At 58.5% G+C, this 21934-nt stretch overlaps 1 protein-coding gene across 3 annotated transcripts; it reads left to right on the top strand.

The window, feature by feature from the left end:
• The first annotated feature begins 1500 nt into the window (after positions 1 to 1500).
• On the top strand, positions 1501 to 19838 carry TOP3B (DNA topoisomerase III beta). Of its 3 annotated transcripts, none has more exons than XM_029231827.1 (18): positions 1501 to 1550; positions 5540 to 5717; positions 6772 to 6903; positions 7952 to 8058; positions 8590 to 8664; positions 9789 to 9985; positions 10372 to 10528; positions 11260 to 11373; positions 12771 to 12861; positions 13562 to 13716; positions 13821 to 13926; positions 14595 to 14741; positions 14823 to 14996; positions 16420 to 16548; positions 16947 to 17096; positions 17427 to 17527; positions 18034 to 18235; positions 18885 to 19838. In XM_029231827.1, exons 2-18 carry the CDS (start codon positions 5648 to 5650, stop codon positions 19361 to 19363), a joined length of 2586 nt encoding a protein of 861 aa, XP_029087660.1. In that variant the 5' UTR covers positions 1501 to 1550; positions 5540 to 5647; the 3' UTR covers positions 19364 to 19838. The 3 variants fall into 3 exon arrangements, with proteins under 3 accessions (XP_029087660.1, XP_029087669.1, XP_029087675.1); XM_029231836.1 differs by lacking the exon at positions 1501 to 1550 and adding an exon at positions 1665 to 2395; XM_029231842.1 differs by lacking the exons at positions 1501 to 1550; positions 5540 to 5717; positions 6772 to 6903; positions 7952 to 8058 and adding an exon at positions 9255 to 9344 and having other exon boundaries at positions 8631 to 8664; positions 18885 to 19836.
• Positions 19839 to 21934: the final 2096 nt, after the last annotated feature.

Here is a 21934-nt window from a genome sequence, read left to right as displayed (position 1 = left end):
TCCCCCACCAGGGATCAAACCTGCGCTGCCCACGTTGGAAGCACAGAGTCTTAACTACTGGACTGCCAGGGAAGTCCTGGTGTAGACTATTAACAGAACTATGAAAATCATGGTCCAGCCTGTGCCCAATCAGAGAGAAGAGAGACCCAGGAGCTCTCAGCCATATCATCCACCAAACCCAGCACCCATGCATAAGTAAGGAGGGTCTAAGGGTCCCTCTGACTCTGAGTCATTTGTCCACGTAAAGGTCACCCGGAAAGCCTGACGGCAGCTCCCTGGGAGGTCTGTGGGGAAGACTCAGCTGCAGGGCTGCCCAGGCACAGAGCACAGGCCAGCTGCAGTTTCTCAGCGCTGATGGAGACCCTCAGGCTTCCAGAGCCGACCACTCAGCCGACCACTCGGCCCTAGCACGCGGGGGCCACACAGCCCCCCGTGGGTCCAGGCCTCAAGTCCTTCCCCCTGCTCTGCAGAATGAACCCCTGCGCTGGGTTAAATGATGGAGCTCTGGTTTTGCCTCTCTGCCAGCTGGTGGCACCCGGGATCCAACATTAGCCCTGGACTCCTTAAGTGGGGGCTGTGTGGAGACAGACTGTAAGGTGGCAGGGTGGGGGCCAGGAGAGAGATGGATCAGGATGGTGGCAGCCAAGGCAGGGATGATTGATAGGATCTCAAATATATTTTGAACATAGTGATAGATAACGGGTGAGAAAAAGAGAGGAATCCAGGATGCCTGCAGGCACTGGGCTTGAGCAACCGGGACGATGGAGTTGCCATTTTGGAGATGGAGAACCTGCCAAGGAATGGGTTTGCACCAGGAGTTCTTTTTTGAAAGTGAAATCTCACTGTGACTCAATTTTTTGGCATTTCTCAATCTTAACTTGACTGTAGAATTTTCCTTTTTCCAGACTATAAGGGCTAGTCTTCCAATAAAGGCAAGTTGGGGGAAATGTCTAAGGTAGCAAAGGAATTGTGTGCACGGTATTATTTAAAAGATATTAAAATAAAGCCACGAAAATTATTTTAAACCTTCCATAAACCTATTGCTATAACACAAAAAATTACTTTTATTTTCCAATTCATCGTCCAGATATGTTTTACATAGTTCATTCACTCATTCCACAAATGTTTATAGCATTGAAAGAAGCCTGCTATACACGCATCTGTAGTTTTTAGTTTTTAGTTTAATTATTAGCAGTATATATGTTTTCATGCTTAACATCCAGTTTTCAATTTTGTAGGTAATTATTATTGCCTCCCCGCGGCGAGGAAGAACGGGGTGGAGGGCTTGGCGACCCCGGCCAGGGTGGGGTTTGGGGACCTCTGCGGACCCAGGCGGGGAGGGCTCGGGTGGGGTTTGGGAACCCGTGTGGACCCCGCGTGCTAGGGCCGACTGGAGGACATGCCCCGGAACGCGCGAGGCTCGGAACCTGTGGACGCGGGCGTGCGGCGCCGGAGGGCAGAGGGGGACCCCGTCCGCAGACGGACCCGGAAGCAGGTCGCCTCCGGCCGCCGGGAGCAGGAGGCGGAGCGGAACGGAACCCGGGACGCGGGTGAGCGACGAACGGCGAGCAGCGGGCGGAGGGCGGCTTGGGGTGTGGGCCGAGCCCCGCCGCTGGGAGCCGGTCCCGGCCGGGCTCTGCATTCTCGGCGCCTCCTACCGGGCCAGTGGGTTCGGGGAGTGACCGAAGGGAGCAGGCGCTGCGGCTGGAGCCTCTCCGCGCCGAGTCCCCCGCAGCCCCCCAAGGCAGGGTCCGCGTCGCAGGCGGGGACAGAGGCCGCGTCGGGCAGGGTCGGGGTCCAGGCGTCGCCCGCCGCCCCCCGCCCGGTCCGGTCTGGAGGGCGCCGGGGTGTGTTTCTCTGAGCAGTTGGTGTAGACGCGGGGGGTGGGGTGCGGAGGGCACTTTTGTGGACAAATTAGCTGGAATCCTGGGAAGTATTTTCTCACAGTGGCCTCGTCTTCCTTCTTTGTCGCTCAGCCTGTGAGAACAGGACGTGAGAAAGTCACCCCAACGTGGGCTTAGTGGCCAGCGAGCCATAGAGTCCCTAGAGACTTGCCAAAGATCACTGACACTAGTCTGTATTGTTCTGATCCTCAGTCTACTCATAGTTTAAAAAGTTACAGCATAGGCTTCGTAGGGTTGCTAGAAAGAATAAACAAAGTAGCGTTTACAGCTGTAGCGTGCCTGCAAGGGAGGAGCTTAAGAAAGGGTTCTTTCCCTGACTCCATAGGTGTTTACTAAAGTCGCTAAGGTGGGAAATCCTAGGCCTGTAAATGCCATGCGGACCACTGCTAGGCCTCCACTCCCAAGCTGAATCCACCTGTGCATAAGACACTGACATGGAAGGACTTTATCCACTGTGTCTCCCAAGGACACATACCATTGTGGTATTGCTGGTGAGTTGACAGGCTAACCTCTACTCTCCTTGACTTTCAGCCCTCTTAATTACAGCCCTAATTTGGGGTGTTTGCTGTCAACATCCTCTTAGCACTTGCTAATCTCCCTTTTTGAAATAAGGGGACACACTTCAGGCTCGGAGCTTTGGCAGGCAACAAGATCAAACTTGACAGACCATGTAGGTTACTGGAAAGAATCTAGTTTTGGTTATTGATTATAGGCTTTCAGCTCCTAAGAGGCTATGAAATTTCCCTTTTTTATATATTTAAGCTTTTTCTTCAAGGCAGAAACTTAAGTGGATAATAATGTTGGTAAGGCAGAGGTATTAAGATGATGTATAAATGAAGTTTGCAAGCCACTGATCTCAGCTTCTGTTCTCATTGGCTTCCATTTTGAAATTGGAGATGTGCCTTAATGGAAAAATAGGGAGGCCCCAAGATTATCACAGGCAGTTAATCAGTTAAGACTGCCAAAATCTTTTAAAAGGTGGAACCTGGTGCAGTTTAAAAAGAAAAAAAAAAAAAGTACCTGGCTGGAAGTAAGGAAGCATGAGTTTCAGCCCCAACTTGGTAAATTTCCCAGCTTACCTTTGGCAAATCGCTTTCTCTGGGTCTTAGTTTGTTCTCTCTTGTGATGGTTGTACTGGATCATCACCAAGACTCCTTCCCCCAGGATTCCATGATTCCATATCCTTAAAGAAAGTGATTTTTTCTCCCTAATAAAGCAGTGGTACTCAGGAGGTTACAAAGTACTCATGCAGTAGTGGAGTATAAACTGTTAAACCAGAAGCCCTGTTTCTTTAGAGCCAGAGCTGCTGGAGACAGGCCACATATCAACTGTGGAATAGCAGCTACACAGTGACAGATGGACAGGTGCTCTGAAATTGGGACTGATGCTGATGTGACTTTTGTGACTGTCCAATTGTATCCCTTGTCCTGGATAAATGAGGTAATCCCTTTGAAGATGCTAGGGCAAAATGTTTGTCTCTAAAGGGATCTTTACAGAAGAATATGTTAATTATTTACTGGAAGAGTATTTAGGATCCTTAGGTATGAAGGGGAGTAGTGAAAATGTAAAACTTCCAGAAACACCATGGAAAGAAGAACATGGGCTTCCCTGGTGGCGCAGTGGTTAGGAATCCACCTGCCAATGCAGGGGATACCAGTTCGAGCCCTGGTCCGGGAAGTTCCCACATGCCGCGGAGCAACTAAGCCCAAGCGCCGCAACTACTGAGCCTGCGCTCTAGAGCCCGCGAGCCACAACTACTGAAGCCCGCGCACCTAGAGTCCATGCTCCATGACAGAAGCCACCGCAGTGAGAAGCCCACGCACCACAACAAAGAGTAGCCCCCGCTCACTGCAACTAGAGAAAGCCTGCACGCAGCAACGAAGACCCAACGCAGCCAAAAATAAATTATTTTTTTTAAAAAAGAAAAAACATTGAGTAGGTGAAATGTTTGCAATACTCTTACAGATTTAAAGTCAGTTTTTCAATTTTAGACATCAAAGAAAGTATTTTTATTATTCACTTTGCAGTTAAAATTGCTCTTTTATTTATTCAGTCAGTATTTGCTCATTGTCTGTTACTTGTCATTAGAGTAACAGCCCTGTCCTCTTGGAGTTTACGTACGTTCTAGGAACTGTGAGACGAAAAAATAAATACGTAGCTGGAGAGGCTCTCGGGTATAGTGGTTGGTGCTGTAGGGAAGCAAAGCAGGGCTGCCGCTCCGCCCAGGATGCTCACAGAGGCTGGACAGGATGAGGGCTGCGCATGTGTGTTTAAGTCCTGCCGCTTGATCTCTGGTCTTCCCGACCCTACAATTCCTGCCGTGGGGCAGCACAGCACCTCCACCGAGGGCACTGGCAGGACAATTACACGATAATTGCTGGCTGCTCTTGTGACACAGAAGTGAAAAAACCTAAGGGAATGTTTTAGGATAAGTCCTTCCTACTTTGGAAGGGATGAGAAACTCCCTTTGCTGCCAGTTTCCCCTTCTGGCCTCTGGCTTCTGTGGGTGAGGGAAGGGGAGTCCCTGGGCCGCCTTGAAACTCTGCCCCCGGACACTGCACAGCTCATGCCTGCCCTGTGCCACCCCTGCTCTGCTCTGCCCCTCATGGCACAGGGCGACACACTGAGCGTGCAGTGGGTGCTCTGTAAATCATGTGGGATCCCTGAGCTCGTCCCTGGATGTGGGGCTGCTATGGCCACACGCTCGTAGTTTTGAGAGATGTCATCAAGTCGCTCCGGTCAAATTCCACCAGCCACGTCCGGGTCTGCCTGCCCCCCAGCCCCATCACCTGTGACCCTTGCTGGTGACATAAGTACAGGCCTGTTCTAGCTTTACTTTGCTTGGGGGAATGTTTTGGACATCAGGTCATACCGTAAAGGGCTAATTTCCTCATTATCTAAACGACTCCTAAAATAAGACAGCAACCCTCTTGGAAAAAATGGGTACAACTATGAATAAACAGCTCACAGAAAAGGATCCATCCTTTAAAGAAGAGTTAGTGCCTGAGCCGGGCCTTTGACAGTAGAGCTGCCTTCCCCAGGATCCGTGGAACATTCCAGGCAAACAGATGTATTTTTTTCTTTAGACGACAATGTCCAATTTAACCGGCCAGACCCTGGCCTGCAAAGTGAGAGGTGGGGCAGGGCAAGTGCAGAGGCAGGGCAAGTGGGGAGGTAGGTCAGGGCCTTTTGCGAAGGGTCTCTCGAGCTCTGCTGGGGGCTGGATCTCCTGGCCAGTGGGTCTCAGCCCAGTCGGGAATCAGGAGGACATGGGTGCCCAGCCTGGGGATCTGCATTGGGTAAAGTGCCCAGGGCACCCTCATGCTCAGCCAAGGTGAGGATACCGTCTCAGCCCTGGGGGTAAATGACGGCTCCACGGGAGGGGGGCCAGGCCCAAAGGCCCCCAGGGCTTCCTAGCGTGGATTTGGGGACAAAATCAGCCTGGGGTCATGGGGCCACCTCATCTTTTCAAGCAAAGCCGTGGTCCTGATCCAGTTCAGTTGCCCTAGGCAGTTGTCTGTCAGGTGCCTGCAGGTTTCCCTGAGTTTCTTTTTCTTGCCTTGGGTTTGTTTTGTTCTTTAAAGTGAGAGGTTCCACTGGAAGCATCGTTGTTTTCTGCATGTCTTTTCTCTTAGGAGTTGGCATGGCAGCAGCGTGACGCTGCCCTAGGTCAGTGTGTGAGCTGTTTCACTGCCATTTCCCTGAGAGCAGAGTGAGGCAGGGTGCTGGCAGCCTGAGACAAGATGAAGACGGTACTTATGGTGGCTGAGAAGCCGTCCTTGGCCCAGTCCATCGCCAGAATCCTCTCTCGAGGTAGGAGGGCAGCCCCGGCGCTCTCAATGGCTTTGATCTGTGAGCGTGGACGTTCCTGCTCTGCAGGTCAATCCTTTCTTCTTCCTAAGCAACCCCAGCCCCCTGGAGTCAAGTCTGTTCAGGACAGCAGGTGTGGATGAAGCCCTCGGTCACTTAGTCACTTGGTCCCTGTGGGGTGCGATTACTGCCACGCTGAGCGTGAGCCGGGGCTCCCACAAGGTGCAGGCGCAGCTGGCAGCACATGGCAGGCAGGCCACTGGACGAGTGCTGTGCCAGGCAGGGTGGTCGGTCACGAGCAGCAGAAACAAGCCCTGCTAACTTGAGCAGAAAGAGTCCACTGGAAGGACCCCACCCGGCCTAGTCTGCTGAGGCCATGCCGTGGGCATCAACACCACTGCCCTGTGGACGCCCCGCTGCAGCTGCACCCACGCCCCTCACGCCACTTGATGGTGCCATGAGGCTGAGCCATGCCCCTGAGACCGTAGGGCACTGGGAAAGAGAACACCTGCCCTTGCCTCACCCTAGCCCCTGGGTGGTTGGTGGGTGCTGGGGACCCAGAGATGGCAGGCGTCCACCTTGACCTCCCCTCAGTCCAGCGGCTGAAGGAAGAGGAGACCCCAGGGCAGCAGGCTGAGAAGTCATCTGAAGGGGAGGGGAGACCCCAGAAGTGCCCGGTCCCCAGAGGCCGAGAAAGTTCGGGGAAAGGGCCATTGTTTGGGAGTGGAGAGGTCACCCTGGAGTTCGATAGTTAGGGGGTCTTTGGGGAACCTCTGAGTAGGGTTTAAATGGGGCAGAAATCAGATTCAGGAGTGAATACAGAAATGCAGAGAACGACCCAAGAGTGTCGGCTCTTGAGCGTCCAGAGGGGGCGCTCTCGGCCCCCACACACACCCAGCTCTGCGTGTTTCCCCTGAGAGCCGCTAGATCTCTCAGCACCCGGTGACTGCTGCTGCCTGAGGAATGTTGTCACTGACCACTGTGGGGAGGGGACCCCGGCCCTTCAAGAGGCAGCGTCAGGGCCCCGGGTCCCCGCATGGCTGTGCTTCTCCTGCAGGGAGCATGTCCTCGCGCAAAGGGCTGAACGGGACATGCTCAGTGCACGAGTACACCGGGACCTTCACTGGCCAGCTGGTCCGCTTCAAGATGACGTCCGTCTGTGGTCATGTGATGACCCTGGACTTCCTGGGTGAGCCCCTGCCCCCCTGCCCACCTTCCATTGCACTGAGGAGCCCTGCCTGGTGCTGCCCAGGGTCCAGTTGGAGCCCAGGGCAGGCTCCGGGCAGAGAGGTTTGTCCAGAACCCATGAGTCCTGAGGCCAGCAGACTGTGGAGAGCTGACCTGGGGTCCCTGTCCCAGTGGTGCCCCTTGGTCACTGTGTGCCCTGCACCTTCCTGTGCAGAGTGGAGGCAGTGGTCCCCACCTGAGCAGGGGCCTGGCCCGTGTAGGCATTCCACAGAGGGCTGCTGCCCCTCCGAGTATGACCTTTGTCCCACAGTCAGTCAGTGGTGATTGGAAGGCCAGCATCAGTGACCCAGTGGGGCTTGGTGCAGGGTCGCAGTTGATGTGGGTCCGACCTAGGCCCTGACCCTCGCTGCACCGGAGCTGGGCCTCCGTGCGCTTCTGCTTCTCGTGTGTGAAGGGTCTGAGATCATTGCCATCACCTCCCAGGACTGTTTGAGGCCCCAGTGGGGCGGGAGGTGCAGCACTGAGCGCGGGCCGCTCACAGTAGAGCCTCGGCAGTTCTTGCTCCCCTTGCAGCAGGGCATTCGGACCCTGAAGTCAGGGAGCTGGGGCTTGAACTTGGCTGTGTCTGACCAGCAAGGCCTAGAAGGAAGCCTACAGGCTGGACGTGTGAGGCCGAACGCCAAGTAGAGAAGTGTGGGGGATGTGCTGGATGGGGGGCCTGAGGACACTGAGGCCCCCCGGGATCTGCTGAGCACCTATCGGGGGCCGGCCAAGTGCTGGGCGGGGAGAGGGTACAGAAACCTGCTGGAGGAGGAGACAGGGCATGAGTGGCAGTGAGCCCACCAGGAGCGGTGCCCCCAGCCACAGAGAACATCCGGGAGCAGCTCCCACGTGCGGCTCAAGTGTGTTGTCGGCTCACAGCTCAGGCGAGGGGAGGCCCTGCTCTGGGCAAAGGGTTCTCCGAGCCTCCCCCTCCCCACCCTCCTCCTGGGGTCCAAGTCCCAGGAAGCGTGAAGTGTGATTCGGACGTCCAATGTCTGTGTTTGTAGGAAAGTACAACAAGTGGGACAAGGTGGACCCCGCCGAGCTGTTCAGCCAGGCCCCAACGGAGAAGAAGGAGGCCAACCCCAAGCTGAACATGGTGAAGTTCCTGCAGGTGCGTCCTGAGCGTGAGGGAGCACCCCCCGCCCGCCCCCCCCCCCCAGGTGCCCTTAGGCCCACTCCTCCCCCACAGTCAGCCTGGGCTCCCCGGCACCCGGGGCAACATTCTGCTTTTAAAATAGTTTGGTGGTGGTGATTTCCTAATTTTAAAACAAATGCATACATGTGATGAAAATTAGAAAATACAAGTAAGTAAAAAAATAATTAATTATAATCTCACTATCCAAGACAACTACTGTTAATAGTTATTTCATTTTAGCTTTTTTTTAAATGCAGTTTTGGAGGTTAAGATCACGTGGCATTTATAACTTTTTTGTCCAAAAAACAGCAGTTCTGAACTAAATTCTTTGCTGAGAGGCTAAGCCAGTCTGACTGTAGCCAGCTCCTTGGCTCAGCCTGGGCCCTGCCCCGGGCTCCAGGGCTCAGGGTGATCGGGGGCCGGGCTCTGCTCCGCCAGCCGGGCGGGGGCACCATTGGCAGGCACTGGGGGCCGAGGCAGGTGTGATTCCCCATGTGCTGTGCTCAGGTGGAGGGCAAAGGCTGTGACTACATCGTACTGTGGCTGGACTGCGACAAGGAGGGAGAGAACATCTGCTTCGAGGTGAGGGGGCTGGGGGTCCATACATCGGCCTTCCCGCTGCTGTCATGCCACTCCTGGCTGGCACTGATGCTGCCAGGGGAACCATGGCACTGGCTTAAATTCTGGTGATTCTGTAGATATTTTAAGATGCATGGGCTCTGCCCAGGGGAGGGAGTGTCCCTTTGCCTGAAGGGCACATTGTGAGGAAGCCGTGGGCAGGATTTCCTAGATGGAGGACTGCCTGGAGGAGAGGGTGGGTTCTGAGCATCGCACCCTCCCAGCGCCATGCAGGGACCTTCAGCCAGTGCTGCTTGACACCCTTTCACATACCTCCTTCTCCCCCCACCCCCCAAGCTGTGCCCTCCCGCCCCCGTCTCCGCCAGCCCCCAGGCGCCCCCCCTCAGACTGGAAGCAGGTGGCAGCTCCCAGGCCTGCCTCCCGCAGGAGCCCCTCAGGCTGGAACACCCCAGCTCTCACCTGGGACCTGGCACCTCAGGAAACTGTTCCCAGACACCCCTCTCCCGACGCCTCCCCTGCAGGGCTGCTTCTCCCCAGGGACCTTTGCGTCTGGGGTGGAGAATGTTGGCAGCTCACAGGCTTTCTCCCCTCAGAAACGGAGCCACTCCCTCCCCATAAGGAAGCTGCATGGCCAGGCTCCAGCGGCGACTCCCCTCCCGCTGCACGGCCTTCACTAACTCTTAGTGAGTCTGGGCTCCAGGCCCCCCAGGTCCCCCACCCTGCTCTAGTCCTGAAATGCACCGGCCCCCACTCCTATCCACTGCGTTTTCTTCTTCTTTTCCCTTCTCTGTCTTTCCTCCAGTCTCTGGAAAGTCTCCCAAATCCCCTCGGCCCTCCCAGCACTCCCTCCTCTAGAAGGTGGGAAAGTGGGTGGATCGGGGTGGACTTGGAGGCTGGGGTCCCTTGTGTCCCCTGCAGTAGTGCCTCCTAGTTTGGGTGTGGAAACCACTGTAGGAAGAGAGGGGGCGGCAGTAGGAAGGGGGTTTGAGCACAGCAGTGGACAGAAGGAAAGGAAGCGCATGGCAGGAGGCCCGTGGAGACTGAGGCTCCAGGAGGAGGGGGCAGTGGAGGGGGCCTGGCACCCAGGTGAGGTGAGGTGTGGGCGTTACAGCCGGCCGCCTCCCCAGGTCCTGGATGCGGTGCTGCCTGTCATGAATCAGGCCCACAGTGGCGAGAAGACAGTGTTCCGGGCCCGGTTCAGCTCCATCACAGACACAGACATCTGCACTGCCATGGTCCGCCTGGGTGAGCCCGACCACAACGAGGCACTCTCAGTGGATGCGCGGCAGGAGCTGGACCTGCGCATCGGCTGCGCCTTCACCAGGTGCTGTCCGCCCCCTGGCCAGGCCACTGCCTCGCCTGGCTCCCGCCCTCCCCACAGGCCTGGTCGGCGACAGGAGATTGTCAGCATTTTTAAATCCCCAAGAAAACTGTCTCTTTAGCTGACGCAGACGACAGAGGTCCCCTCTCGACAAGCAGGGTGGGCAGGTCTTGAGGGGGTGGAGGGGTACGGAATAAAATAGGGCTTCCGGCCAGGGTGAACAGAGCCTCTGCTCTTCCCTTTCCATCTTTTGAGCAGGGAGCAGTTGCCTTGGTCTCCTCCCATACCCGCCAGCCAGCCTCCTGCCCGACTCCCACAGGCAGCTAACGATGGTATTTGAGTGAATGTGTGACCAAAATGTCCTCCTCTCCCCCCAACCCCCTTTATAGGTTTCAGACTAAATACTTCCAGGGGAAATACGGCAACCTAGACAGCTCGCTCATCTCCTTCGGGCCATGCCAGACCCCCACGCTGGGCTTCTGCGTGGAGAGACATGATAAAATCCAGTCCTTCAAACCGGAGACCTACTGGGTGCTGCAGGCCAAGGTTCACTTCCTTTTCCTGTTCATGCTGGGTCTTTCCGGGTTTGGGTATGGATTCTGAGAGCCTCCATCATCATTGTCATAGTCCCCAGGTCAAGGGCACAGCTGTGGGTGGCTGTCCCACCAGGAAGTGGTTGCGGGTGCCCAGGGAAGGGCCCCCAGCCTTCGTGGAGGCCGCAGGACAAGGCCAGGCCTGGATGCTCTGGCAGCTCAGGGTGAGGTCACCCGCCAGGCCCACAGTTGGGGTGGTCAGGTCCAAGGACTGGACTGAGGGCCACGAGCTGCTGACTTTCGAGCTTCTAAGAAGTCTTGGAACCCCTGCTCCAAGTAAAAAGGAAGGTTTTTGTAAGATTTAGAGCATAATACAGAGTTGCTTCAGTCAACACAGGGCTGGGGTCTCCTAGGTGGGGCCACATCTAGTGCCAGCGGGGCTTAGGGGATGAGAGGTGGGGGCCCCGGCGCTCCCTAAGGACACCTCAGCCTCGGCTTGGGGCTCCCCTCGTGAGGCCATCTGGCTGATCTCAGCAAGGAGGCCTCGTGTCAGAGCAGCCTCTACTTGGGGAGGGGCTGGGCCTCAACCTGCACACCTGCGGCTGTGCACCTGAACAGGTACAGCAGAGAGACTTCAGAGGCAGGGCCCAGGCGAGGACCAGCTCTGTCTGCCCTGATTCTCCCTGCTGGCACTGGCTCACCTGGATGCTTTCTCTCCCGGGCTCTCCTGTTCCCCTCCTGCAGGTGGATGCCGATAAGGACCGATCCCTCCTTTTGGACTGGGACCGAGTGCGTGTGTTCGACCGGGAGATCGCACAGATGTTCCTGAACATGACCAAGCTGGAGAAGGAGGCCCAGGTGGGCTGCTCCACCCACATCAGTCCCATCTGCCTTGCGGGGGGCCTCAAAAGACTCTGCTGACCTAGGCTTATATCTTTCTCTGCCTTTCTGGAACACAGACACTTTTTAGACAGAAGAATGGTTACTCACGACACACTCCCACTAAGAAACTCCTTCCCAGGCCGTAGCTGCCGTGCATCACGTGCCTGCTCTGAGCCCTCCATGTCCCCTGTGGGCATTACCTCCTTTGGGAGGATTCCACCCATATGTCCCTTTTCTTTGACACCTCAGGCTAACAACTAGAGGCCCCTACGCACATCAAGAACCCGCCCAGGTCCCACAGCCAGCACGGGCGTCTCTGGGTCATCAGCTTTCGTGGCCTTCATGTGCTACGTTTCTTACTCAGGTTTTCACGAATTGGAAAGCATGGGCTGCGTGGCTGTTAGGAAGAGGTTGATGCCACCTGGCAACTGGCTGGCCGCATGGGTGGGGGCATGTCTGCGGCTGTGGCAGCTTATGCCTTGCAGTCATGACGGCCCCCGTGGTCACTGAGGCTCGCCTGGCCTCCTTCAGCCGCCTTCTCTCGTCCTTCCTGAACCTTCCTGGGCATCCCCTTGCTGAGGGCAGTTGACTCAGGCCCCAGAGCTTCACCTAAATCTGCCCCGTGCTTCTGCCCGCAGTGGCCACCCCGTCTGAGTGCCCCCTCCCCCTGCCCGTGATCCAAGCTGCCCCTGCTGCACAGACACCACTTGGCCTCAGTGTTAGCCCCACATCTGTCTGGAATTCAGGGGGCACGGCCCTGGCCAGGTCCATGTGAGGTTGGCAGGGGCGAGGGGTGGCGGTTGAGAGGTTTGGATTGTTTTTGCCACAGACAAAGTGGTCACTCTTCTGATAGCTGCTCAGCCCAGAGGCTGACGGTGGTTACTCACCACCGTTTTCCTTAAAAGTGCATGGTATTCACCAAGTTCCAAAGTGGTTACCTACTTTTAGAAGTTAGGAGATTTCACATAAAAAATCCCAGTTTCCAGCTTCTCCTGTCAAATTGGCAGGTATAGCAACACTAGTGGGTGCAGTGAGGGGTAAGCACCTGCCCCTGTGACAAGCCCTCACCCCATGGCCCCCTGGGCCCCCCGCCAGCCCCGCAGCCTGGCAGACACTGGCTCCTGTTGGGTTTCAAATATGCAGCCCTTTCTCCTGACTCTTCCCCTTTTCTCCAGGTTTTCTGTTTCCCTGGAAAAGAATTTTCTTTCATTTTTCCTTCCTGGGCCTGAACAAATGTTCATTCAAGTCCTGAGTCCGCTGTGAAGAGAACTGGAGAAGCTGGGAGGGTAAAAGAGTCTAGACCCTTGGCCACATGTCCTGAGTCTGTCATGGCGTCTCCCTGCACCCATGTGTGAATCTATTCTGTCCCCCAGGTGGAGGCCACGAGCAGGAAGGAGAAGGCCAAGCAGAGGCCACTGGCCCTGAACACCGTGGAGATGCTGCGTGTGGCCAGCTCTTCCCTGGGTGAGTGTGGATGTTCCCTTAAAGCCCCCAGGAGACTTCTTGAGCAGGCACATGGCGTCTTGACAGTAGCGATTGTGATGATGGCTGCTACCTGAGGGGGACAGCTGCAGTGGCGTCCCTGGTGCAGGGAGAGGCCAGGTGTGGGCGGGGCACTCGACAGGTGTGACAGCTGTGACATGGCCCTGAGCCTCGTTTCTACCATAGCGAGAAGGTTGTGCTAGAAGGTTGGTCTGGAGCTGGCAGCCTCCAGGCATTGGTGGCCCCTCTGCAGCCTCAGGAAACCGTGGGCACCATCCTCTCAGGGCAGCACCTCCAGGGATGCTCAAGGGGCAGCGATGACATGGAGTGACCGCTCGCTGAGGCCAGCTTCTGCAGGTTGGGGAGGAGCAGGAGCATGAACCCCATCAGTGCCCTGCAGCGCTGTGAGCGTGGATGCGCCTGGGGGCTCAGGACGGAGGGCGCATGTGGACCATAGGGTGTGGGTGTGACCCCAGGCCAAGTAGGACACAGGCGCTCTGAAGGCCATGTTCAGCAGTATGGCTGCCAGCGTCTCGAGGATGACCCCTGGTGTCCCTGCCCTGGTGGGGGAGCTTGGCCTTGGATCGGGCTGTGTGGCCCCCACCTCCCAGGAGCCTGGGCACCTGGCCCAGGGGTGCCTGCTCTCCTGGCATCCGGGCTGCTGATCCTGCATGTCCGGCAGGGATGGGCCCACAGCACGCCATGCAGACCGCAGAGCGGCTCTACACGCAGGGCTACATCAGCTACCCGCGCACCGAGACCACCCACTACCCCGAGAGCTTCGACCTGAAGGGGCCTCTGCGGCAACAGGCCAACCACCCCTACTGGGCTGACACGGTGAGGCCAGGACCCCACGGGCCAGGCCAGGATGAGCAGCCACTCCTCCCATGTGGGTTGGCAGCCTTGCTCAGCTCATGCCTTGCTCCGGGCTTTCCTCTCAGGTGAAGCGGCTGTTAGCGGAAGGTATCAACCGCCCACGGAAAGGCCACGACGCTGGCGACCATCCCCCCATTACCCCCATGAAGTCTGCCACGGAGGCTGAATTAGGTATGGGGGCTCCCCTCAGAAGTTTGCGCATGCGCGAACACACGCATGCACATGCGTGCGTTTCAAGCTTCCCAGGAGGGCTGGGTGAGGAGCTTTGGCTACATGGCACCTTTGGACGGGGTCAGGCCCCATCAGCAGTGTGGGCCCCCACTGACCCCGGCTGCAGTGAAGGGGCCACCTGAAGGTTGTGCTCTGTCGCCATGGACGGGGACAGGAGTGAAGTGGTGGCGGCAGGTGTGTGATGTGTGGGCAGGCGCTGGAGCAGGCCAGGCAGGAGACCACAGATGGAGTGGGATGAGACCGGGGCAGGGTGACAGGCTCAACCATGGGGTGTCCTTACTTCCCACCCTCGAGGCCCTGCTGGTGGCCTGCGTGCTGGGAGAAGGCAGGAGAGGGAGACAGGAGCCCCTGTGCGCAGCCCCAGTCTGAAGCGATGGTGGCAGGTCACTTATGGGGTAGGTTGGGCCCTGAAGCACAGTCCCACCCAGAAGCAGAGCCTGAAAGAGCCACCGAGGCCTGGAGATGCTTGCAATCCTTCTTGTGTGTCCCCTCCCCGCTTCAAGGGCTTAGAGCAGGCCAGCCCTGGCGCCCACACCCTGCTGCTGGAGCACGAGTGCTGGGGCTGCTTGGAGCCAGAGCCCGGCACTGAGCAGCTGCGCCTTTTGCAGGCGGCGAGGCCTGGCGGCTGTACGAGTACATCACCAGGCACTTCATCGCCACAGTCAGCCATGACTGCAAGTACCTGCAGAGCACCATCTCCTTCCGGATCGGGCCTGAGCGCTTCACCTGCACAGGCAAGACCGTCATCTCCCCAGGTAGGTGGAGCCAGGCGGGCGCCTCTCCCACCTCCGCGGACATGGCCACCGGCCCTGAGTGTCGGCGCCCGGTCTCCACAGGTTTCACAGAGATCATGCCTTGGCAGAGTGTGCCCCTGGAGGAGAGCCTGCCCACCTGCCAGAGGGGCGACACCTTCGCTGTGGCTGAGGTCAAGATGCTGGAGAAGCAGACGAGCCCCCCTGACTACCTGACGGAGGCTGAGCTCATCACGCTCATGGAGAAGCACGGCATCGGTGGGTCCGGGCCCAGGGCTCCCATCCCAGGGCTGGGGCCCAGTGTGGCCAGCTGAGCCTGCAGGGTGGCCGCGGGCGGGCCCTCGCCAGGGCCTCCACCTCAGGACCTGGCCTTGCCTATAAAGGCCAACACGCACCCTTACAGGCACTAACTACCACCGCCAGAGCTGAGTGTTGGCCCAGGTTGCCAGTGACTCACCCACAGGGAGGACACAAAACTCAGAACAAATTCACAAGGCGACAGGAAAGCCAAGTTCCCACGGCACTGCTTCCCTGCGAGGGGGGTGGACGTGCCCCACCTGGGGAGCTTTGAGCTCAAAAGTGGGGTCGCTGATGCACATGTCTCACGGGCGAGGGTCTCCCCCAGTCCCCAGGCCCAGGGCTGTGACCTGAGGCCTCACACCCCGGGGGATGGCCTTGTGCCAGTGCCACCTCCCTAGGTGGTGCTTGCTCCGAGAGGCTCTGCCTGTTCCCTGATGGGCTGCCCAGCTCACCGGGCCCCTCACAGTTGACAGGCTCTGGAGGGCTGTAGGACAACCAGGCCACGGTATCTGGACTCTGTTCCATGACTAACAGTCCCGCGGGTGCCTTGCCAGGGAGCCTCTTACCTGTGCCCGGGGTCCTGGTGACAGTGGTGGCCTTACCAGGAGAGCTGGGCTGCTGCTTCCAGGGGCCTGGGTGCCTGCAGTGGGTCCTGGTGGTCCTCAGCCTGCTGCGGGTGTGGGCGCCGCTCCCCCAGCACCCTCTGCCCCTTCTCGTTGATGGGACGTCCGTGGCTTCTCGTGGCCACACACTAGACAGTGTCACGGACCTCCCAACAGCGGTTAAGAGCGGCCCTGTTGACCAGGGGCCTCAGGGCTGTGGCCCGAGTGCAGGAGGTGCCGCGGGAGTGTACGGTGCAGCACTGCAGAGCCACATGGGGCTCAGAGCCTGGCCCACCTCATCCCGCCAGCCATGGACCTCGGGGAGCAGTAAAGGCAGCATCTGGCAGTGCCAGACAACCTAGATGTCTTTGGGGCAGGTGCACCCTGCAGCTGGGAGCCTGCCCTGGGGGCTGATCACGAGGGACCGGGAGCCAGCAAGTGGGCAAACCCGGGCAGGTTTTGGAGGGACAATTTGTCAGGGAGGCTCCTCTGCATTTGGGGGCCTGGGGCCTTGGTTCTGGAAAGGTGTGGGTGCCACAGGGTCAAGACAGGGAGAGGCCAAGGAGGGCACGTTTCCAGATGTGAGGGGCAGTCCGAGCTCTGTGACTTTGGCAGAGTTCCTTAGTCTCTCTGAGCTGGGAACATCGACGCTGGGTTCACAGGACAGCCCAGAAAAGGCCTGTGGTGTGGTGCCCAGGGGCAGGGCTGAGAACCGGGGGCCACAAGGCAGGCGGGGGTGAAGGGGGAGCCAAGTCTGACAGGGCCCTGCTGTGTCTCAGGGACGGATGCCAGCATCCCCGTACACATCAACAACATCTGCCAGCGTAACTACGTGGTGGTGGAGAGTGGGCGCCGACTCAAGCCCACCAACCTTGGTATTGTACTGGTGCACGGCTATTACAAGATTGGTGAGTCCAACTGCCAGGCGCCTCCCCTCACAGACCCGGCCCTGCAGTGAGCCCGCAACTCCCACCACAAGGAGGCCGCTCCGGCCACTCCTAGGACCTGCCGTAGCAGGGCTGATGGACACGTGGGTGTGTGTCAGGGTCCAAAAGGGGGGACGTGGGCTCTTCCCTGCAGACTGGGCCCTGGGGTCCTTGCTGCAGTGCCGTCTTTCTGTCCTGAGGAGTCCTGAGGGGCCCGTGGGAGATGGAGTACAGACCCCACCCAAGCAGCTTCATCCTGTCACGCTGTCCTGGAGACGGGGTGTCCTGGCCACTCCACACGGGATGCCGGGGGAGATCACAGGTGGGGGCAGCCCTGGCCCCGTGGCATGAGGGCTCACAGTGCGTCCCCTACTCCGCAGATGTGGAGCTAGTGCTCCCCACCATTCGCAGTGCAGTAGAGAAGCAGCTGAACCTGATCGCCCAGGGTAAAGCCGACTACCGCCAGGTCCTGGGCCACACCCTGGACGTCTTCAAGAGGAAGTTCCACTACTTCGTGGACTCCATTGCGGGTGAGGCCCGCCTCTTCCCTGCTCGTCGGCCAGAGGACCCTGGTCAGGGCTGCCGCCTCCAGCAGCGATACCAGCTCCCAGATCCAGGCTCTCGGCTCCAGGCCATTGTCAGGATTACAGAGCGAGTGCAGTGACAGCACGTGCAGCACACTTGGCTTGTGTGACGAACAGGGCTGCCGCTCGCCGCTCAGTTACCCTCAGGGGTGGCCGTATTTACCCTCAGATTCTTGGGCCCGTGCGGTAGCTCCCTCAAGCCTGCCCGGTATACCGGCTGTCGTGGAGGTGGGCACCCCAGGGTCGGGGTGTGAGTCCCGCCCTGCTCACTTTCAGGCATGGATGAGCTGATGGAGGTGTCCTTCTCGCCCCTGGCGGCCACCGGCAAGCCCCTTTCCCGCTGTGGGAAGTGCCACCGGTTCATGAAGTACATCCAGGTAGGGGGGAGGAGGGGCCGGGACACACAGGGCAGGTGTGCACAGATGGGTGGTCTTGCCACCCCGCGGGCCTTTCTCCAGCTGCTTTCACACGGAGTGACGTGGGGGGCCTGGGCAGCTTTGCCAACAAACCCCCACCGCTGCCCCCAGCAGCACGTAAGCCATTAGGCCACTGAAACACGCACTGTCCATGTTCTCTTGACAACATGTTCCTTGCTGTCACAGATACTAATGTACGTGCAGGGATTTTAGCACCTTTGTGTACGTGTGGAGCAAGTGTTCTGAGATTCAGTGACCAGGGATCCTTGCCTGAGAGGTCCTGGTGATACTCCATACTATGTGCTACCTACACGTTATGCTTTAGCATCATGCACTATGTGTTACGTTATAGGTGTTACACGTTATGTTTTACATGTTACGTATCCTATGTCTCGGGGAGAATGAGGGTGGGCAGGAGGGTCAGCAGCCCCAGCAAACCTGTGACCACCCCCCCGACTTTGCCACAGGCCAAGCCAAGCCGCCTGCACTGCTCCCACTGCGATGAGACCTACACCCTCCCCCAGAATGGCACCATCAAGCTCTACAAGGAGCTCCGGTGCCCGCTGGACGACTTCGAGCTGGTTCTGTGGTCATCAGGCTCGCGGGGCAAGAGCTACCCGCTGTGCCCATATTGCTCCAACCACCCACCCTTCCGAGACATGAAGAAAGGTGAGCTGTTCCCTCCCTAGCCAGCTCGCCTGTCCCCCGGGCACCTGTGGTCCCTCCTTAGCACCAGCCCTGCTCATGCCACGCTGGACTCTGAGGGGACCCCACGCCTACCATTCCTGAGCTCCCTGCACAGGGCCCCAAGGACCCAGGTGTGCTCGGGCACTGCTTAGGGCCCAGCCGGCCAGTCTGCCACTTTCTGCCTAGTCGCGATTGGATGGTTGACCGTAGTCAGATCACTTGTGATCTGGGCAGTGGGCATGCTCCTGGGCTGGGGGGAGTGAGAGGATGCAGTGGGAGGGGGCCGCCCCCGGCAAGGGGTGAGCCCTCAGTCACCACCTTTCTCAGGGAGACCCATCCCTGCCCTCCAGCAGCTTACAGGGCAGCAGATGGCCCCACCTGGGCCACGGGGAGCAAAGTAAAGCGGGGGTGGACTTGGCTGGAGGCCGTCCGGAAGCTGTCTGGAAACCTCAGAGTAGGGGGACATCAAAGGTCAAGGAGGTCTCAGAGAAGTAGAGCCCAGGGCCGGCATGCACAGGGCGAGAGGAGCGCAATCTGCTGGGATGAGGGTTGGGGTGGAGGTCCCGAGGGTGGGTGGGCGGGCAGGCAGGTGTGTTTGCATAATGGTACCCCCCGCCGCACCCCTCCCCAGGCACAGGCTGCAACGAGTGCACACACCCCACCTGCCAGCACTCGCTGAGCATGCTGGGCATTGGCCAGTGCGTGGAGTGCGAGAGCGGTGTGCTGGTGCTCGACCCCACCTCAGGCCCCAAGTGGCGGGTGGCCTGCAACAGGTGCAATGTGGTGGCGCACTGCTTCGAGAATGCCCACCGCGTGCGTGTGTCTGCCGACACCTGCGGCACCTGCGAGGCCGCCCTGCTGGACGTCGACTTCAACAAGGCCAGGTCCCCACTGCCGGGTGACGGCACGCAGCACACGGGCTGTGTCTTCTGCGACCCGGTCTTCCAGGAACTGGTGGAGCTGAAGCACGCAGCCTCCTGCCACCCCATGCACCGCGGGCCTGGGAGGAGGCAGGGCCGGGGCCGGGGCCGGGGCCGGAGGCCAGCGGGGAAGCCAGGCACCAGGAGACCCAAGGACAAGATGTCGGCCCTGGCCGCCTACTTCGTGTGATGGCCCTGCCCAGGCTCTGCGTGGCGTCCTCTGGGTTACAGAAATCATTAAACACATTGTCTTCTCCAGAACAAGCAGCTCGCGGGACCTTGCCTGCTGTCAGAGGGTTGTGCCCATCCCCCATTGGCCCTCCGGCCCCATCCGCTCGCCTCTCCCTCGTCCTGCACACACCCCCTTAGTGTCCGCTCTGCCCACGTCCTGCAGGGAGGCCACCACACACGTAACGGAGAGCAGACCCAGTCCGAGGCTCCTGTCACGTTCTAGTGCATGTGAGACACGGCACAGTAACTGTGTGCATGCCTTGGGGGTAGCCCAGGCGCCTGGAAGGCAGGAAGCCACCAGCTGCCCACCACCAGCTGTCCTAGGTGGGAGGAGGCGGCTGGGAGAAGCCTCCCTGGATGTTGGCCCTCACTCCCACCCACTGCCCCGGGCCAGACCCCCGCTCCCCACTTGGTGTCTGGGAGCAGGTCTGAGCGTGGGGCCTGCACCCTTAGGGCCCATTCCCATTTCAGTTCTCAAACTCCCGTCCTTTCAGACAGAGGCAGGCAGCAGTTTACATGAGGGAATCGCCCACGTGCCAGGTGGAGAAAGTACCCCACAAGCCACACCGCCCTGCGCCCCCTTCCCAAGCCTGCTCTACCCGAGGGGCACTTACGTCAGGCCTCCACACTTTGGGATTTCACCCCCTGCCCAGGCTCCACCGCAAGAAGAGGCTCCATGAAACACCTCTCGGAGCCTGTGCAAGGGGCAGTCAGAACCATGCTGCCCACACACGGACCACTACCTCAGTTGTAGATTCACCCTAGAGGCTGGAACTCAGGGGCCGGGTGGGCTGGGTGTTGTGGGGAGGCTCCTTTCCCAAGGGCAGGAGCGGAGCTGGGAGCTGAGGCGGAATGGAATGTAGCGGGGAGGGATTGACGGAAGCCACAGGGCACGAGTCGTCTCACCGGCATGTCCTTGGCCCAGCACCCGCCAATAGGAGGCAAGCTCCTGGCCAGGCAGCGGTGTCTCGCTTCCCCGTCATCTCCCAGCACCAGCCTTGAATGGAATCAGTGCTCCGAGGAGTCTAGTGTGGGCCCTGCTGAGGAAGCCCATGGGTATGTCAGCGTTCATGGGCTTTGCAATGTGGAGTCCTGTCCCAGGACTGCCTCACCCACACTGTGGTTCTCAGACTTCACCCTTTACTCATTCTGATGCAAGTGGTCCTGGGCACACTGAGAAACACTGAGGCGGGGTCGCACAACAGCACTAGGAGATAGGTTGGTTGCTATTGTCCCCGTTTTTCTGGTAAAGAAACGGCACAGGGCAGCTAAGGAACATATTCAAGGTCACAGGTCCTAAGAAGTAGCCGCGGGCCTTGCTGGGGTCACCATGGTGATGGACAGGTTATAGGATCTAGGAAGGTGTGAGGAGGAGAATGGGATGAGCAGCACCCGCTCCACCCTGCTTCCTCTGTCCAGGCACCCCCTACCTTCCACACCCACCCCCTCCCCAGACGGTGTCCTTTCATATCTGCCAACTGCTTGTTCTCCAGACCCTCCTGTTAGTGAACCTTAGTTCCTGGGATGGACAAAAGCCATGTGTGGGCCTAGAGGTCAGGTGGGCAGGGCCCCAGTGGGGCTTCTGAGAGCTCTTCCTCCATAAAAAGTTTAAATTATGCTTTACAATTGCATTGATATAAAGATGAATATATTAATATTATATACTAAGACATTTTCTTTGACCTAAAAGTTCATTAAAACATTTTCTGGGAACTCCCTAGCGGTTCAGTGGTTAGGACTCTGTGCCTCCACTGCAGGGGGCATGGGTTTGATCCCTGATTGGGGAACTAAGATCTCACAAGCCGCGTGGTGCAGCCAAAAAATATATTTTTTTTTCCTGGGCTTCTAAGGTGGCAGAAAAATGACCCCCAAAGATGTCCAGGTCCTTGTCCCTGGAACTGTGCTGTTAGATGACGTGGTGGAGGGGAGTCAGGGCTGCAGGTGGGATTAAGGTTGCTCATCTGACTTTAAAACAGATTATCCTGGGTCATCTGGGTGGCCCAAGGTCATCACAAGGGTCTTTTCGGTCCTGGCTTTGAAGGTGGGAGGGGCCATGAGCCAAGGGGCGGGGCAGTTAGAAGCTGAAAAAGGAGGGAGAACCTTCTCCCCTAGAGCTCCCAGAAAGGAAGGCACCCTGATGACCCTTGAACTAGCCCACTGAGACCTTACCAGCTTCTGATCTTCAGACCGGTAGATATTAAATGTGTTTGTGGCCATTGGAAGCTAACCGTCCCTAAAAGTGTCGTGGGCCCTGGGCAGTGTGGGCTCGCATCCCTATTCTGCTGCTAACCGTCTGTTGACTGCGCAAGTTGCCTAATTTCTGGGCACCGCCCCATCTACACAGCCACCACAGGTAGAGACCTGATGCAATGGCCGGGATGCAGGCCGCAGGTGCGCTCGCCCTGCGGGTGGGGCCGCCGGCGCGCGCAGCGGGCCGCCAGGGGGCAGCAGAGGCCGGCCCCTCCCGCCTGGGCCCGACTGCGCCTGCGCGGCGTCCGCGGTGGCCGGACGGGAAGTGGGCGGGGTCGGC

The sequence above is a fragment of the Monodon monoceros genome, unplaced genomic scaffold, assembly GCF_005190385.1.
Source record: "Monodon monoceros isolate NGI ecotype Baffin Bay Population unplaced genomic scaffold, NGI_Narwhal_1 Super_Scaffold_1, whole genome shotgun sequence".
NCBI classification, from domain to species: Eukaryota; Metazoa; Chordata; class Mammalia; order Artiodactyla; family Monodontidae; genus Monodon; species Monodon monoceros.
The sequence above is the reverse complement of the archived record's forward strand: the minus strand, read 5'-3'. Positions and strand labels throughout refer to the sequence as shown.

Coding starts and splice junctions, on each gene's coding strand:
- TOP3B (XM_029231827.1), top strand. CDS start 5,648: ATGAAGACGGTACTTATGGTGGCTGAGAAGCCGTCCTTGGCCCAGTCC. Junction 10,529..11,259: donor ACTGGGTGCTGCAGGCCAAG/GTTCACTTCCTT, acceptor CCCCTCCTGCAG/GTGGATGCCGATAAGGACCG. Junction 13,927..14,594: donor TGCCACGGAGGCTGAATTAG/GTATGGGGGCTC, acceptor CGCCTTTTGCAG/GCGGCGAGGCCTGGCGGCTG.